Source organism: Mirounga angustirostris, unplaced genomic scaffold (assembly GCF_029215605.1).
Source record: "Mirounga angustirostris isolate CCGP_5_RB_7025 unplaced genomic scaffold, mMirAng1.0.hap1 SCAF_9, whole genome shotgun sequence".
Lineage (NCBI taxonomy): Eukaryota > Metazoa > Chordata > Mammalia > Carnivora > Phocidae > Mirounga > Mirounga angustirostris.
Window position 1 is genome coordinate 105,174,403 of NW_026991717.1, and position 16,388 is coordinate 105,190,790.

At 36.1% G+C, this 16,388-nt stretch overlaps 1 protein-coding gene across 1 annotated transcript in view; it reads right to left on the bottom strand.

Moving 5' to 3' along the window:
- CUNH14orf39 (chromosome unknown C14orf39 homolog) overlaps nt 1-16,388 on the bottom strand; it is a 66,514-nt gene that overhangs the window by 20,407 nt on the left and 29,719 nt on the right. Inside the window, exons 9-12 of the mRNA XM_045900983.3 lie at nt 15,021-15,154; nt 14,255-14,331; nt 1,922-2,004; nt 1,778-1,836 (exon numbers count right to left, since the gene is read on the bottom strand). Coding sequence (XP_045756939.1) covers nt 1,778-1,836; nt 1,922-2,004; nt 14,255-14,331; nt 15,021-15,154 — 353 coding nt within the window. The remainder of the gene's footprint in view (nt 1-1,777; nt 1,837-1,921; nt 2,005-14,254; nt 14,332-15,020; nt 15,155-16,388) is intronic.

Here is a 16,388-nt window from a genome sequence, read left to right on the forward strand (position 1 = left end):
TCAGTTGTGTGTTTTTTCTGTATGGACTTTATTGTGTTGAGGTATGTTCCCTCTAAACCTACTTTATTGAGGGTTTTTATCATGAATGGATGTTGTACTTTTTCAAATGCTTTTTCTGCATCTATTGAAAGGATCGTATGGTTCTTATCCTTTCTTTTATTTATTTTTTTTAAAGATTTTATTTATTTATTTGAGAGAGAGAGACTGAGAGAGAGAGCACATGAGAGGGGGGAGGGTCGGGAGGGTCAGAGGGAGAAGCAGACTCCCTGCTGAGCAGGGAGTCCGATGCGGGACTCGATCCTGGGACTCCAGGATCATGACCTGAGCCGAAGGCAGTTGCTTAACCAGCTGAGCCACCCAGGCGCCCCCTTATCCTTTCTTTTATTAATGTGATGTATCATGTTGATTGATTTGTGAATACTGAACCACCTTTGCAACCCAGGAATAAATCCCACTTGATAGTGGTGAACGATTCTTTTAATGTACTGTTGGATTTGGTTTGCTAGTATTTTGCATCCATGTTCATCAGGGATATTGGCCTGTAGTTTTCTTTTTTAGTGGAGTCTTTATCTGGTTTTGGTATCAGGGTAATGCTTGCCTCATAAAATGAATTTGGAAGTTTTCCTTCCTTTTCTATTTTTTGGAATAGTTTGAGAAGAATAGGTATTAACTCTTCTTTAAGTGTTTGGTAAAATTTACCTGTGAAGACTTCTGGCCCTGGATTTTGTTTGTTGGGAGACTTCTTATTACTGATGCAATAGAATGAGCCATTTTTAAAACTTCAAAATAAAAGTTTGTAATCCACATGATACAGACAAGAAGAAGTGAATACTTTTATATAGCCTAATATATATATATATATATATATATATATATGTGGAATAACTGTTATTCATTACTGGATGACCAGTAAATGTATATATGTATATGTACATATGAGATGTCTTATGTTACATATTATGTTATATATATTATGTATTTACATGTACATATATACATACATATATATACATAAAGAGATAGAACGAGTTTTTTTCAAGGGTGTGATACCCTTAAAATTTTCCAACAGTTAGTTGACTGTAGCATAATAAACTCATATACACATACATATATTTATATATACATTACATATATATATATCCTGTGACCTTTTTATGATTTTATTCAAAGAAAATAATCCAAGATAGTAAAAGATTTATGTAAAAGAATATAGTAGCATTAGGAAAAAAACCCAACCTGGAAACAATAAAATAGTTAATGTTTTGAAAAAGAATGGCTAAATAATTAAAATAAGTCAATATAAAAATAATTCAATATTTTGAGAGAATGGCTAAATGAATTATAGCATATCCTTACAATGGCGTATGATACAGTCATTAAAAATAAAATCTATTTAATGGCATAGAAAAATACTCTAACAGTATATCAAATGGAAAGAAAAGTTTACAAAATTATATATAGTACTGTTTCAAATTTGGGGGAAAAAAAATAAAAGAACACACATATACATAGGAAAAAAGGACAAGAACATATACCAGTATGGATGGTGTCAGTTATATCTGGGTGATGGTATCTTTGTTTCTTTTGTATTTTTCTCTGTTTTCCAAATCTTTCACAATGAAATATTTTATATTTAGTGAAAAATGTTTTTAAAAACCAGGCATGGATGGTCAGTTAACCAGAGAGGCAAACAATCCAAATAATGTATTTAAATAGTATAAAAGCTGGATATAATTTGTTACTCCCACTTCTTAGGAAAAATATAAACAGCAAATACCTGTATCTCCTATTTCAAACCACTGACTGCAATTTGATTGTCTCTGTGGGGTTAACAATCTAAAATACAATAAATAAATTTTTATATTATTTGCTGATTTATTAATTTCAGAAATTAAAACATTTTTCCTATTTTAAAAGTTACCTGAAATGCATATTTTGTGAATTTTTAATAGCCACAGGATTTGAGCATTTTGAATGGTTATTCAGAGTAGAGTCATTAAGTACCTGAACAAAAGAAATTAAGTATTAGAACTGGCTACACAGATAACAAAAATTTTTTGCTTGCCCTGGCTACTGAAGGTTCTCCAAGAACATTGTCATTCTCCTCCTCATCATTAGCAATATGAACAACAACTACAAACATTAACTGAAACCACTACATACAAAATATTAAGTCAAATACTGGGAAAGTTTAAGACTCTTAAGGAATTTGGTATTTTAGACAAGTATAACAACTATGCTTGGTAGTATTTCTACATTTAAGATAAACTTAAAAATGTTTATCCCGTATTTATTACTAATCAAGTCAATCTTACCATTTTCTCAAATGATTTGTGTCTATTCTCTATAACCTCTTAAACTGAACATAAAAAAGCAAAATAGCAGGTTAAAAGATTAAAACCTGAGATTTTGTTTTTTATATATGTATGAAAAAGGTAATATTTCATTTTTAACTTTAAATTTTATTTAATATTAATATCTAAGCCACTGCTTTACTAATGTTTGTATTGTCTGTTTCAAGTCATTCATTCTCCGTGAGTCACTCATTTTGAAGAGTTCCTGATTTTTCTTATTTGACTCAACATAAAAATATCTTTTAATAGGAAAATGTATCCCATTTATTTCTGTTATAACAGCCATTGGTCTTAATTCTGTAATCTTATTGTGATTTTAGATCATAAGAAAAGACCTTGCCCCTTAAAGAACATTTGTCCCTTAAAGAATAAGTGTTGTTAATTTCAATGTATGTTTTAAACAATATACATTTTGTATGGGCTCCCTGGTAAAAGTATTTGTACAAGTTAAGTAGTTGTTTACAATAGATGCCAAGAACTAAAATTGCCGAATATTTGCATTTTTATTTTTAATAAGTACTATGAACCAGTCCTCCAAAGTAATTACACCAAATTACATTCCCACTATTGCTGACTTTAATAGATATTATCAAATGTTGTAGTGTATGCATATCTGATAGGGGAAACCAGATATCTCGTTGGTTCAATATGCATTTCCCTGTACCCCTGAGCTCAAGCACCTTTTGTTTTGTGACACTTTTTCTGTAAACTGTTTTATCTTTTGCTTACTTTTTGCCTAAAAATTAATTTGTATTAGTATTTATATATTATACATTCTGTATACCAATCTCCTATCCATTCTGTCATTCTCTTTAACTTTGTTGGTGTCTTTTGTCACACAGAATTTTTTTATTTTGATGTAGTCCATTGATCAATTTGTCTCTTCTTACACCACACTGTTATAATCATTGCATTTTGATAATGTTTTAAAATGTTCTGGGATGGAGTGCCTGGGTGGCTCAGTCAGTTAAGTGGCCGACTCTTGATTTCAGCTCATCATCTCAGGGTTGTGAGATTGAGCCCCACACTGGGCTCTGCACTGGGCATGGGGCCTGCTTAAGATACTTTCTCTCCCTCTCCCTTTACCCCTCCCTCCTGCCTCCCTGCTCGCTCACTCTCTCTCCCACCCTAAAAAAAAAAACAAATGTTCTGGGATGATGAAAATGTTCTGGAATTATTAAGACAGTGGTGATGGTTACACTACCTTTAGAATACACTAAAAACCACTGAAATGTACATTTAAAAATGAATTTTATGATAAACATTTTGATATCTAAGAGTATGAGTTTCCCTTATGTTGTTTTAAAAAAAATTATTTTAAACCTTTATTTAAAATTATTTATTAATCTGTTGATGTAATGTCAATATGCTTGATAGACTTTTCTAATGCTAACTATCATTGTAATTCTTGGGAAAGCCAAGTTTAGTCATAACATATTTTTTTAATGTTACAGTGCCAAATTAGGTTTGCTAATAATTTATTTGGATTTCTACATGTATGTTCATTTTTGAGACTAATGTGTAATTTTTTCTTTCACTATCTTTGTCCTTGCTACCTAATGAATTAGCCATGCATAATTTGCTGGCTAGTTTCCAACTTCTATATTCTAGAATTGCTCATTAATAATAAATAATAATAAAGAGATTGCCCTCAACTAGCAATTTTGCCTCCCAGGGAACATCTGACAATGTCTGGAGACATTTTCTATTGTCTTTTCTTTGGGGGGAGGTGCTATTGGCCCCTAGAAGGTCACAAGATAACCCTACAAATAAGGATTATCTGGTCTACAATGTCAATGGTGTCACAGTTTAGAAACTCTGACTTAGTCCTTAAAGGTTGGATAGAATTCACCCGAAAAACTGATTCTGGTGTGTTTTGAAAGGGGTGTGTGTGTGTGTGTGTGTGTGTGTGTGTGTGTGACAGAGGGAGAAGGGAGGCAAGTAAGTAATGGAGGAAAGAGGAAAACAGAGATTTGCTTACATTTCAGTTTCACTTACATTTCCATTTCTTCTAGTTTATTGATCTATTCATGTCTTTTTCAGTCTATTTAACAATTTATATTGTCCTAGAAAATTAACGCCCTCACCTAAATTTTCAAATTTATTGATATAAAGTCTTGCATAGTATTCTCTTAGGACCTCGAAAACATTTCTTCCCTATGTATGATGATATGCACTTTTTCCCCTTATTATTCTTTTCTTTTGAGAGGTGGGGCTTCTCTTTTTTTTTTATACTTGCTGAAATTTTATTTTATTGATATTTAAAAGTTACTAACTTTTGGCTATACTGATTAACCTAACTTTCTAATTTCATTAATTTCTGCTTTTCTCTTTATTAATTCCCACTTTCTTTGGATTGTTATTTTCCTGTTTTGAGTTGCGCTTTTTTCATACTTTGAACTTTTCATACTTAGAGTTCAGCTAATTTTAATCTTTATTTTCTAATATACTTGTTTTCAAATACAAATTGCTGAAGAACAATTTGGCTACATTCCACAGGTTTTGGCTTATAGTATTCTTCTAAATAGTTTTTAAATTTTATTTTGATTTCTTCTATAACCCCCAAATAATTTGAAAGTGTGTGAATTTCTTTTTCCTCTGCTAAATACTTTTTTGAGAGGAGGGCTTTGTTTGTTGAACTTGTTTTTTTATATAGTGGTAAATAAAGAGATCAACTTTTTAGAACTGGTTGAGATATCCTTTTAGTTGTAGTAAATGGCCAATTTTAGTGAATACTGCAAATATCAGGAAAAGAAAGCATAGATGAGCCTGAGAAATGACACCGTAGAAATGATGCTATCAGCCCTGATAAGTGAACCTGAGTCTCTTACTTTAAATTTCATGGGCAGGTAAGAGAAAAATAAATATTTATCTTGTTTAAGATGCTGTTATTTCATTTGGTTTTGTATTGTTACACATGTAGCCAAACTCAACCCCTAAACTCAAGATAGTACTTTTTTTGAGAGAACTATTCTTTTTAAACTGTGGATTCAATACTTTCTTGGAATTCTATCAATTTTTACTTTATATATGGTGCATTATGGTTCCTAGGACTTACTAAGTTATTCTTTTTAAAAAAAAATGAAATATATTTATCCCTATTAATGCTTTTTGTCTTAAACTCTATTTTATATGGCATTGTTACATCTGCTTTTTGTTTGCATTTGTCTGGTATATATTTCCCATTTCCTTCTACCTTCACCCTTCATTTGTCAAATTGTTTCAGCTCTTCTGTTTTAAAAGTATATGGCTAGGGCGCCTGGGTGGCTCAGTTGGTTAAGCGACTGCCTTCGGCTCAGGTCATGATCCTGGAGTCCCTGGATCGAGTCCCGCATCAGGCTCCCTGCTCGGCAGGGAGTCTGCTTCTCCCTCTGACCCTCCTCCCTCTCATGCTCTCTGTCTCTCATTCTCTCTGTCTCAAATAAATAAATAAAATCTTTAAAAAAAAAAAAGTATATGGCTATACTACTCTGGAAAACAGTATGAGGTTCCTTAAAAAGTTAAAAATAGAACTACCCTACAATCCAATAATTGCACTACTAGGTATTTCTCAAAAAATACAAAAATACTAATTCAAGGGCACCTGGGTGGCTCAGTTGGTTAAGCGACTGCCTTCGGCTCAGTCACAATCCCAGGGTCCTGGGATCAAGTCCCACATCAGGCTCCCCCTGCTCTGCAGGGAGCCTGCTTCTCCCTCTGCCTCTGCCTGCCACTCCCCCTGCTTGTGCTCTCTCTGTCAAATAAATAAATAAAATATTTTTAAAAAATACTAATTCGAAGGGATACATGCACCTCTCTGTTTACAGCAGCATTATCAACAATAGCCAAATGCAAAGAGCCCAAATGTCCATCAACTAATGAATGGATAAAGGAGATAGATATTCATACACACACACACACACACACACAAACACAGAAATGGAGTATTACTCAGCTATAAAAAAAAGAATGAAATCTTGCTATTTGCAATGACGTGGATGGAGCTAGAGAGTATTATGCTAAGTGAAATAGAGAAAGACAAATACCATATGATTTCACTCATATGTGGAATTTAAGAGAAAAACAGATGAACATTGGGGGGAAAAAAGAGAGGCAAACCATAAAACAGACTCTTTATAAACTATAGAGGACAAACTGAGGGTTGCTGGAGGGAAGGTGGGCAGGGGAATGGGTTAAATGGGTGATAGGTATTAAGGAGGGCACTTATTGTGATGAGCACTGGGTGTTGTATGTAAGTGATGAATCACTAAATCCTACACCTGAAAGAAACTAATATTACACTGTATGTTAACTAACTGGAATTTTAAAACTTGGAAGAGGAAAAAAAAGTATATGGCTATATTTGTATATATATTCCACAGAAGCACCTCTGTCACATTTCTGATTATAGATTTGTTTGGAACAATTTATGGCATCTTATTTATTTTCTATTTATAATGTGTTCTAGCTATTTTATCCACCCTTCCATTCCTGCCTTTTGTTGGACTGATTAAGTTTTCTGTTTCATCTTTTTTCTTCTACTATTTTAAAACTTACACACTTCATTTTATTTATGTTGGTTACCCTTACATGTTTAATGCACATGCATGAATTCACATTTTTCCAACAATATATAAGTAAATCAGTATTCATTTCTTCCTCTACCTCCATCCCCAAACAAAAAGAAAGAATTTGGGTAAACTTTTTTTCCTTCATTTATCTTCCCACCTTCAACCCATATTGATCTCATCTGAAATTTTAGTACTAGATTTTAAAATTTTTGTAATTAATACATATTCAGAATTAATAAGTTTCACTAATTACTTTGGTTACCACTACATCTGTCAGTATGTATTAATTATGAATTAATGAAAGACAATCATATTTTTCATTGAGAATTTCCCTATGGACTATTTTCAGGAAGAATGGGGGAAGATGGAGATGTGCCACACCATAAACTAGCTTTCTGAGTGGTATGTTCCTTGTTTTTCATGAGCATCATGAACCCCCTGGAGTACCATCTATCTCTCTAACCCAAGATCCCATACTTACTGCTTCCGCCTGGAGACAGTCATCCCATTGCTGATGACTGCCCAAAGGCAGAGGGGATATGAGATGAACTGATATTAACTAACTTCCACTGAAGTAACCCAACCAATTACCCTATTTATTATCCTCACACCTATACCTTCTCCAAGAGTATTCTATGCAAGTCATGGGCCACAATTTCCCTCTTCAATCCAATCCTGTTTCCTCCTTCAGAAATATGTTTTTGGTCTACTGGATACAGGGCTTGGTTTGTTTGTTTGTTTGTTTGTTTGTTTTTGAGTGTGTGTGTGTGCATGCAAGCATTGGGGAGGGGCAGAGGGAGAGAATCTTTTTTTAATTTATTTTATTTTATTTTATTAGGTTATGTTAGTCACCATACATCATTAGTTTTTGATGTGGTGATCCACAATCCATTGTTTTCGTATAACACCCAGTGCTCCATGCAGTACGTGCCCTCCTTAATACCCATCACCAGGCTAACCAATCCCCCCTCCCACCTCCCCTCTAAAACCCTGTTTGTTTCTCAGAGTCCAGAGTCTCTCATGGTTCATCTCTCCCTCCAATTCCCCCTCCCCATTTTTCCCTTCCTTCTCCTAATATCCTCCATGCTATTCCTTATGTTCCACAAATAAGTGAAACCATAGGATAATTGACTTTCTCTGCTTGACTTATTTCACTTAGCATAATCTCCTCCAGTCCCATCCATGTTGATGTAAAAGTTGGGTATTCATCTTTTCTGATGGCTGAGCGATATTCCATTGTATATATGGACCATGTCTTCTTTGTCCATTCATCTGTTGAAGGGCATCTCAGCTCTTTCCCCAGTTTGGCTATTGCGGACATTGCTGCTATGAACATTGGGGTGCATATGGCCCTTCTTTTCGCTACATCTGTGTCTTTGGGGTAAATACCCAGGAGTGCAATTGCTGGGTCATAGGGTAGCTCTATTTTTAAATTTTTGAGGCACCTCCACACTGTTTTCCAAAGTGGCTGTACCAACTTGCATTCCCACCAACAGTGTAAGAGGGTTCCCCTTTCTCCACAACCTCTCCAACATTTGTTGCTTCTTTCCTTGTCCATTTTTGCCATTCTAACTGGTTTAAGGTAGCATCTCAATGTGGTTTTGATTTGAATTTCCCTGATGGCTAATGATGAACATTTTTTCATGTGTCTGTTAGTCATTTGTATGTCTTCTTCAGAGAAGTGTCTTTTCATATCTTCTGCCCACTTTTTGACTTGATTATTTGTTTTTTGGGTGTTGAGTTTGAGAAGTCCTTTATAGATCTTGGATACCAGCCCTTTATCTGTAGTGTCATTTGCAAATATCTTCTCTCATTCCGTGGGTTGCCTCTTTGTTTTGTTGACTGTTTCCTTTGCGGTGCAGAAGCTTTTTATCTTGATGAAGTCCCAAAAGTTCATTTTTGCTTTTGTTTCACTAGCTTTTGGAGATGTATCTTGAAAGAAGTTGCTGTGGCCAATGTAAAAAAAGTTACTGCCTATGTTCTCCTCTAGGGTTTGGATGGATTCCTGTCTCACATTAGGTCTTTCATCCATTTTGAGTTTATCTTTGTGTATGGTGGTAGAGAATGGTCGAGTTTCATTCTTCTGCATGTGGCTGTCCAATTTTCCCAGCACCATTTATTGAAGAGACTGTCTTTTTTCCATTGCATGTTTTTTCCTGCTTTGTCAAAGATTATTTGACCATAGAGTTGAGGGTCCATACCTGGGTTCTCTATTCTGTTCCATTGGTCTATATGTCTGTTTTTGTGCCAGTACCATGCTGTCTTGGTGATCACAGCTTTGTAATATAGCTTGAAATCAGGCAACGTGATGCCCCCAGCTTTGTTTTTCTTTTTCAAGATTTCCTTGGCGATTTGGGGTCTTTTCTGATTCCATACAAATTTTAGGATTGTTTGTTCCAGCACTTTGAAAAATGTCATTGGAATTTTGATCAGGATGGCACTGAAGGTATAGATTGCTCTGGGTAGCATAGACATTTTAACAATGTTTATTCTTCTGATCCAGGAGCATGGAATGTTTTTCCATCTTTTTGTGTCTTCTTCAATTTCTTTCATGAGTGTTCTGTAGTTCCTAGAGTATAGATCCTTTACCTCTTTGGTTAGGTTTATTCCGAGGTATTTTATGGTTTTTGGTGCTATTGTAAATGGAATCGTTTCTCTAATTTCTCTTTCTACAGTTGCATTGTTAGTGTATAAGAAAGCAACTGATTTCTGTGCATTGATTTTGTATCCTGCCACATACTGAACTGCTGTATGAGTTCTAGTAACTTGGGGGTGGAATCTTTTGGGTTTTCCACATAAAGTATCATGTCATCTGCGAAGAGAGAGAGTTTGACTTCTTCTTTGCCAATTTGAATACCTTTTATTTCTTTTTGTTGTCTGATTGCTGTTGCTAGGACTTCTAGTATTATGTGAACAACAGTGGTGAGAGTGGGCATCCTTGACATGTTCCTGATCTTAAGGGAAAGGCTCTCAGCTTTTCCCCATTAAGGATGATATTCACTGTGTGTTTTTCATAGATGGATTTTATGAACTTGAGGAATGTTCCCTCTATCCTATACTCTGGAGAGTTTTAATCAGGAAAGGATATTGTATTTTGTCAAATGCTTTTTCTGCATCAATTGAGAAGACCATATGGTTCTTCTCCCTCCTCTTATTAATGTGTTCTATCACAATGATTTGCGAATGTTGAACCGCCCTTGCATCCCGGGGATAAATCCCACTTGGTCGTGGTGGATGATCCTTTTAATGTATTGTTGGATCCTATGAGCTAGGATTTTGTTGAGGATTTTGGAATCCATATTCATCAGGGATATCAGTCTGAAATTCTCCTATTTGATGGGGTCTTTGCCTGGTTTGGGGATTAAGGTAATGCTGGCCTCATAGAATGAGTTTGGAAGTTTTCCTTCTGTTTCTATTTTTTGAAACAGCTTCAGTAGAATAGGTAATATTTCTTCTTTGAATGTTTGGTAGAATTCCCCAGGGAATCCATCAGGCCTTGGACTCTTGTTTTTTGGGAGGTTTTTGATCACTGCTTCAATCTCGTTACTGGTTATTGGCCTATTCAGGTTGTCAATTTCTTCCTGTTTCAGTCTTGGCAGCTTCCAGGTTTCCAGGAAGGCATCCATTTCATCCAGATTGTTCAGTTTATTGGCATAGAGTTGTTGATGATAATTTCTAAGAACTGTTTCTATTTCCTTGGTGTTAGTTGTGATCTCTCCCCTTTCATTCATAATTTTATTAATTTGGGTCCTTTCTCTTTCCTTTTGGATAAGTCCGGCCAGTGGTTTATCGATCTTATTAATTCCTTCAAAGAACCAGCTTCTAGTTTCATTGATCTGATCTACTGTGTTTCTGGTTTCTAATTCATTGATCTCTGTTCTAATCTTAATTATTTCTCTTCTAATGCATGGCTTAGGCATCATTTGTTGCTTTTTCTCTAGTTCTTTAAAGTTAGTTGGTGAATTCAGGATTTTTCTATTTTTTGAGTGAGGCTTGGTTGGCTATGTATTTCCCCCTTAGGACTGCCTTTGCAGTATCCCATAGGTTTTGGACCGATGTGTTTTCATTCTCATTAGTTTCCATGAATTGTTTAAGTTCTTCTTTGATTTCCTGGTTGACCCAAACATTCTTGAGCAGAGTGGTCTTTAGCTTCCAAGTGTTTGAATTTTTGCCAAATTTTTTCTTATGATTGAGTTCCAGTTTTAGAGCACTGTGGTCTGAGAATATGCAGGGAATAATCTCAATCTTTTGGTATCGGTTGAGACCTGATTTGTAACCCAGTATGTGGTCTATTCTGGAGAAAGTTCCCTGTGCACTCAAGAAAAATGAATATTCTGTTGTTTTAGGGTGAAATGTTCTGTAAATATCTATGAGGTTCATTTGGTCCAGTGTGTCATTCAAAGCTCTTGTTTCTTTGTTGATTTTCTGCTTAGATGATCTGTCTATTGCTGAGAGTGGAGTATTGAGGTCTCTACAATTAACGTATTGTTATCAATATGACGCTTTATTTTGGTTAACAGTTGGCTTATGTAGATGGCTGCTCCCATGTTAGGGGCATAGATATTTACAATTGTTAGATCTTCTTGTTGATAGACCCTTTAAGAATGATATAGTGTCGGGGCGCCTGGGTGGCTCAGTCATTAAGCGTCTGCCTTCAGCTCAGGTCACGATCCCAGAGTCCTGGGATTGAGCCCTGCATCAGGCTCCCTGCTCTGCGAGAAGCCTGCTTCTCCCTCTCCCACTCCCCCTGCTTGTGTTCCCTCTCTCGCTGTGTCTCTCTCTGTCAAATAAATAAATAAATAAAATCTTTAAAAAAAAAAAAAGAATGATATAGTGTCCTTCTGTGTCTCTAATTACAGACTTTAGTTTAAAATCTAATTTGTCTGATATAAGAATTGCTACCCCAGCTTTCTTTTGAGGTCCGCTGGCATGGAAGATGGATCTCCATCCCTTCACTTTCAGTCTGGATGTATCTTTAGCTTCAAAATGAGTCTCTTGTAGGCAGCATATGGATGGGTCCTGTCTTTTTATCCAATCTGCAACCCTGTTGAAAGATTATGAATGATATTGAAAGATATGAATTATTGAAAGATATTGAAAGATATGAATTAATTGTCATCATATTGCCTGTGAAGACCTTGTTTTTATAGATTGTCCCTGTAAATTTCTATTGTATATCACTTTTGGGGTCTTTCTCCTTTTATAGAACCCCTCTTTAATATTTCTTACAGGGCCAGCTTAGTGGTCACATATTCTTTCTGGTTCTGCGGGTCTTGGAAGCTCTGCATCTCTCCGTTCATTTTAAATGAAAGCCTTGCCAGATAAAGTATTCTTGGCTGCATGTTCTTCTCGTTTAGTACCCTGAATATGTCTTTCAGCCCCTTCTGGCTTGCCAGGTCTCTGTGGATAGGTCTGACGTTATTCTGATGTTCCTCCCTCTGTACGTAAGGAATCTCTTCCCCCTAACTGCCCTTAAGATGGTTTCCTTGGTTCTAAGATTTGGAAGTTTTACTATTACATGCCGGGGTGTTGGCCTGTTTTCCTTGATCTTGGGAGGGGTCCTTTCTGCCTCTAGGACACGAATGTTTGTTTCATTCCCCAGATTAGGTAAGTTCTCAGCTACGATTTGCTCAAATATATCTTCTAGTCCTCTCTCTCTAATCCCTCCGGGATTCCAGTAATTCTGACATTGGAACGCTTCATGGTGTCGCTTATTTCTCTGATTCTATTTTCACGGATTTGGAGTTGTTTTCCCTGGCCTCCTCTTTTCCCTTTTTATCTATTAAATTGTCTTCCAGGTCACTAATTCATTCTTCTGCCTCACTTACCCTAGCTGTTAGATTATCTAGATTAGATTGGATCTCATTGATAGCATTTTTAAATTCTGCCAATTCAGCTTTCATTTCTGCCCTTAGAGACTCTACATTGCCATTAATTGATTTCTCCATTCTAGTTATTGTCTTCACAATTGCTAGCCTGAATTCCATCTCCAACATCTTGGTTGTATCTGCATCCATTTGTAAATCTGTGGCATAAATCATAATCTTGGAGTCTTTCCTATTTGGGGGGTTCCTCTTCCTAGTCATTCTGTTGATGGGTGGTTGAGGGAATGTATAGAGTCCAAATTATTGACCAGAACCCAAGCAAGATGCACCTGTTTTCTAGGGACCTTAGGGTTGCTGGCCTTTTGTTTTCCCAGCCTGTCTTCTGGGGAAGGGGCCTGGCACGCTGTTACTCAGGCAACCCTGTTTGGGCAGAGTTGCCCTGCCCCCCTGTAGCAGGGGATGGGCTCAGTGGGAACCAGTTTTTTGTGGCTTTTGTTCTCTTGCAGTTTTCCCTGGCAGCTTTCCACGTCTCTTCTGGGAGAGCAAAAAGAGACCGTTTCCAACCCTCTGCCTCAGAGCGGAGAGATTGCAGTCTGTTCTTCAGTGAGCTCTCCAGGCCACAGTCTCCATTTCTGTCCCTGCTGCTATAAACTGCAGCGTCCTGGGTTGTGCGCCCCTCCACAGCGCTCCCAGTCTTGCGTCCAGGTCGGGGCACATTTCTGCCTTTTGTGCTTCTAGAACCGCCAGCTGCCCCCAGTTCGCAGGCCTGGCCCTGCCACTCCGGTTTCCGTCTAAAGTCCTTTCCCTGCCGCTACTGGTCTGCGAGTCTGTGCCCCGTCCCCAGCGCGGTAGGCTATTGATCACCAGCGGTGTAGGATCCCCATGGCCAGGCTCCCTCCTCCTGCCGTTTATCCTCTGGTATCTGCCCCCTGAATCACAGCTCCCGCTTTGTACCTCGAAACCAACCACCTGCGATCTCTTGTTTGTAGAGATCCAGATCCATCTTCTTACATCTCAGGCTGAATTCGTGGGTGCTCAGAGTGATCTGGTAGGTATCCAGCTCAATTCCAGGGACCAGTTGGAATAGGGACCCCTACTCCTCCGCCATCTTTTTTCAAATCCTCTCTACCCCAAGAGAGAGAATCTTAAGCAGGCTCCATGTCCAGCACAGAGCCCAATGCAGGGCTCAATCTCACAGCCCTGAAATCATGACCTGAGCCAAATTCATGACCTGAGCCAAAATCAAAAGTCAGCACTTAACCCACTGAGCCACCCAGGTGCCACTGGGCTTGATATTTTTAAATATCTTTCCTATTTTTAAGAGTGAGAAGGCTACAGTATATGTTCAGGCTGCCATACTGAAATTCTTTTAAGATTTTTAGATCTTGAGGTTGTAGTAATGGCTGAGTTAATATATTTATAACACATACACACACACAAACCCATGTTCTAAATGCAGTACATTCACTATCTCATTTAATGCAAGCAAATATTTAATTTATACTATTAAAAAACAAATGCCTACCTGCATGTTGTTTTCTTTCTGTCTAAAGTCAATATTGGCAAGCTTTGCCTGCTTCATGGAACTTTCTTCTTTTTTATCTAGGTTATTAAATTGTACAACTTCAAATGAATTCCAGAGATAGAATCAAATATTATGCCCAACATTCAACCTAACCTTGTAATTTAAAAAATTAAGTTACATGAATATTTAATTTAAATTAAAATATAGAAATATGAAATTTCTACATAACTCTTAATTCCTCACTATATAACAGTTATTACAATAAGCATGAATGTAAAATGAAAACCAGCTTACAAAATTACATCTTTATAATAAGGAACCCAAAGAAGACTGGAAGAAAAAGAACAGCTAATGGGGTTAAACTAATACAATGTAGTTAATCTAATCTGCAGATTCATTGAATGAAACATGATCTTAGTGACTAAGTCACAAATATTAACACAAGTCTGCTACCCACTTTAATTATACATATTGATAACACAACTCCTCAAATGAAAAATGTATTATTATTCATCCTCCTCTGACAGCTGTGCAACCAGACCAGAACACTTCTTATAATATCTTGTGAGTGATTTCTCTCTCAAAGAAAAAAACAGAGAAGAGGCATATCTTGCTTGCTTTCAGAAAGAAAGTGGTACTTTCCTGAGTCTACTGGTCTCTAGTATTGTCTGTTCTTGCTTACCCCAAATGATAACAAAATTGCTTCTATTTCTTCTATGTGTTTGCAGAGAAAACTAAGTTTTTAAATAATTAACAGATACTGTACCTATAACTCTTGGTTCTGAAGAATGCATCTTCATTAGTCTGTCTAATTTCTGAGATTCATATGGAAGAAATAATTGACTGTTTTGAGGGGTTTTATTCAATATAAGTGCAGGTTGTTCATCTTTTTCAAAAAGTCTAAAGAGTGAATTACATTAAATATTTAGTAAGCAAAAAAGTAATGTATAAATAAGGCTAGAAGAGATATTTATAGGCTATATAGTTTAAACTCATTTTGCATACAGTAAAACTGAGTTCCAAAATTTAACAGATCTGCCCAATATTATTAAATTACTTACTGGCATCACAGCTAAAACACACTTTTCCTGATTAAGTCTAGTACCCTTCTCAGTATACCACACTCTCATTTTTAAAACATAATCATTTTAAAAAAATTTCTAAACATGTCAAAAACATTTAAACCAAAGCTTTATCCACAAATGGCGTGCTGTAGATTTCAGAGTACTTCAAACTTTAAAAATAACTATTCAGAAACAAATCAGCTAGTATGAATCCAGAAATCACTAAAGCAATATTATAATCATAAATATGTCTTTTAAGTTTTTTACTGGAAGAAAAAAACTCATTGAATTTTTCCTAAATTAAAAAAGTAATTTTAATTATTGATAGTTAAATAATTTAAATAATGGCATCATTTATAATAACTATCAAAATAGACATTGAGTAAAAATGACTAACAGTTACATAAGTTCCTCTCAATGTAGAGGATTTTTACAGTATTAAAATGTTGTCAATGAAGTGAAATTCTAATCAATTTCTTCACAGAATTAAAGACAAATTATGGTTGTGAGAAATAGGTGGGGGTTGGGGGATCAAGGAAATAACAGATCCAAGGAAGTGGGTCTGAGAAATTAACTTGGGAGAGGAATGTGTTGAAAAATCAGGACAAGAGCAATGGAGCCTAATGAGACAAATTTAAGAAGAGTTTAAAAAGGTACAGGCAGAAAGAGAAAAGGTAGAAATTTTATCAGAAACAGCAACAGTGATACACCTATTTTTCTGTCACACAATAACAGACAAAATCAATCTTTTTTAAAATGCCTCCACCACTGATGTCTCTTTTAGCACCATTAGGATGAAAGACAAGGCCACAGATTCAGCAGCATTTTGACTCATCTTCACTCTCTGTGGCAAAATAAGAACTGGTCAAGCTGGTGACAGGGGTGATAAAAAGGTAAATACAATGCTGTTCCCACAACTGTTCCTCTGTTTTACTCCTACTAGTGATCCATCATTAAAAACTGGATGAAATGTACAATGACAGGCTATAAGAGAGCAAATGTGCTACTGCTATCTTATTTCTCTCTACACATTATCCTTGGCCTTACTAAATAACAAGCATATTTGAATA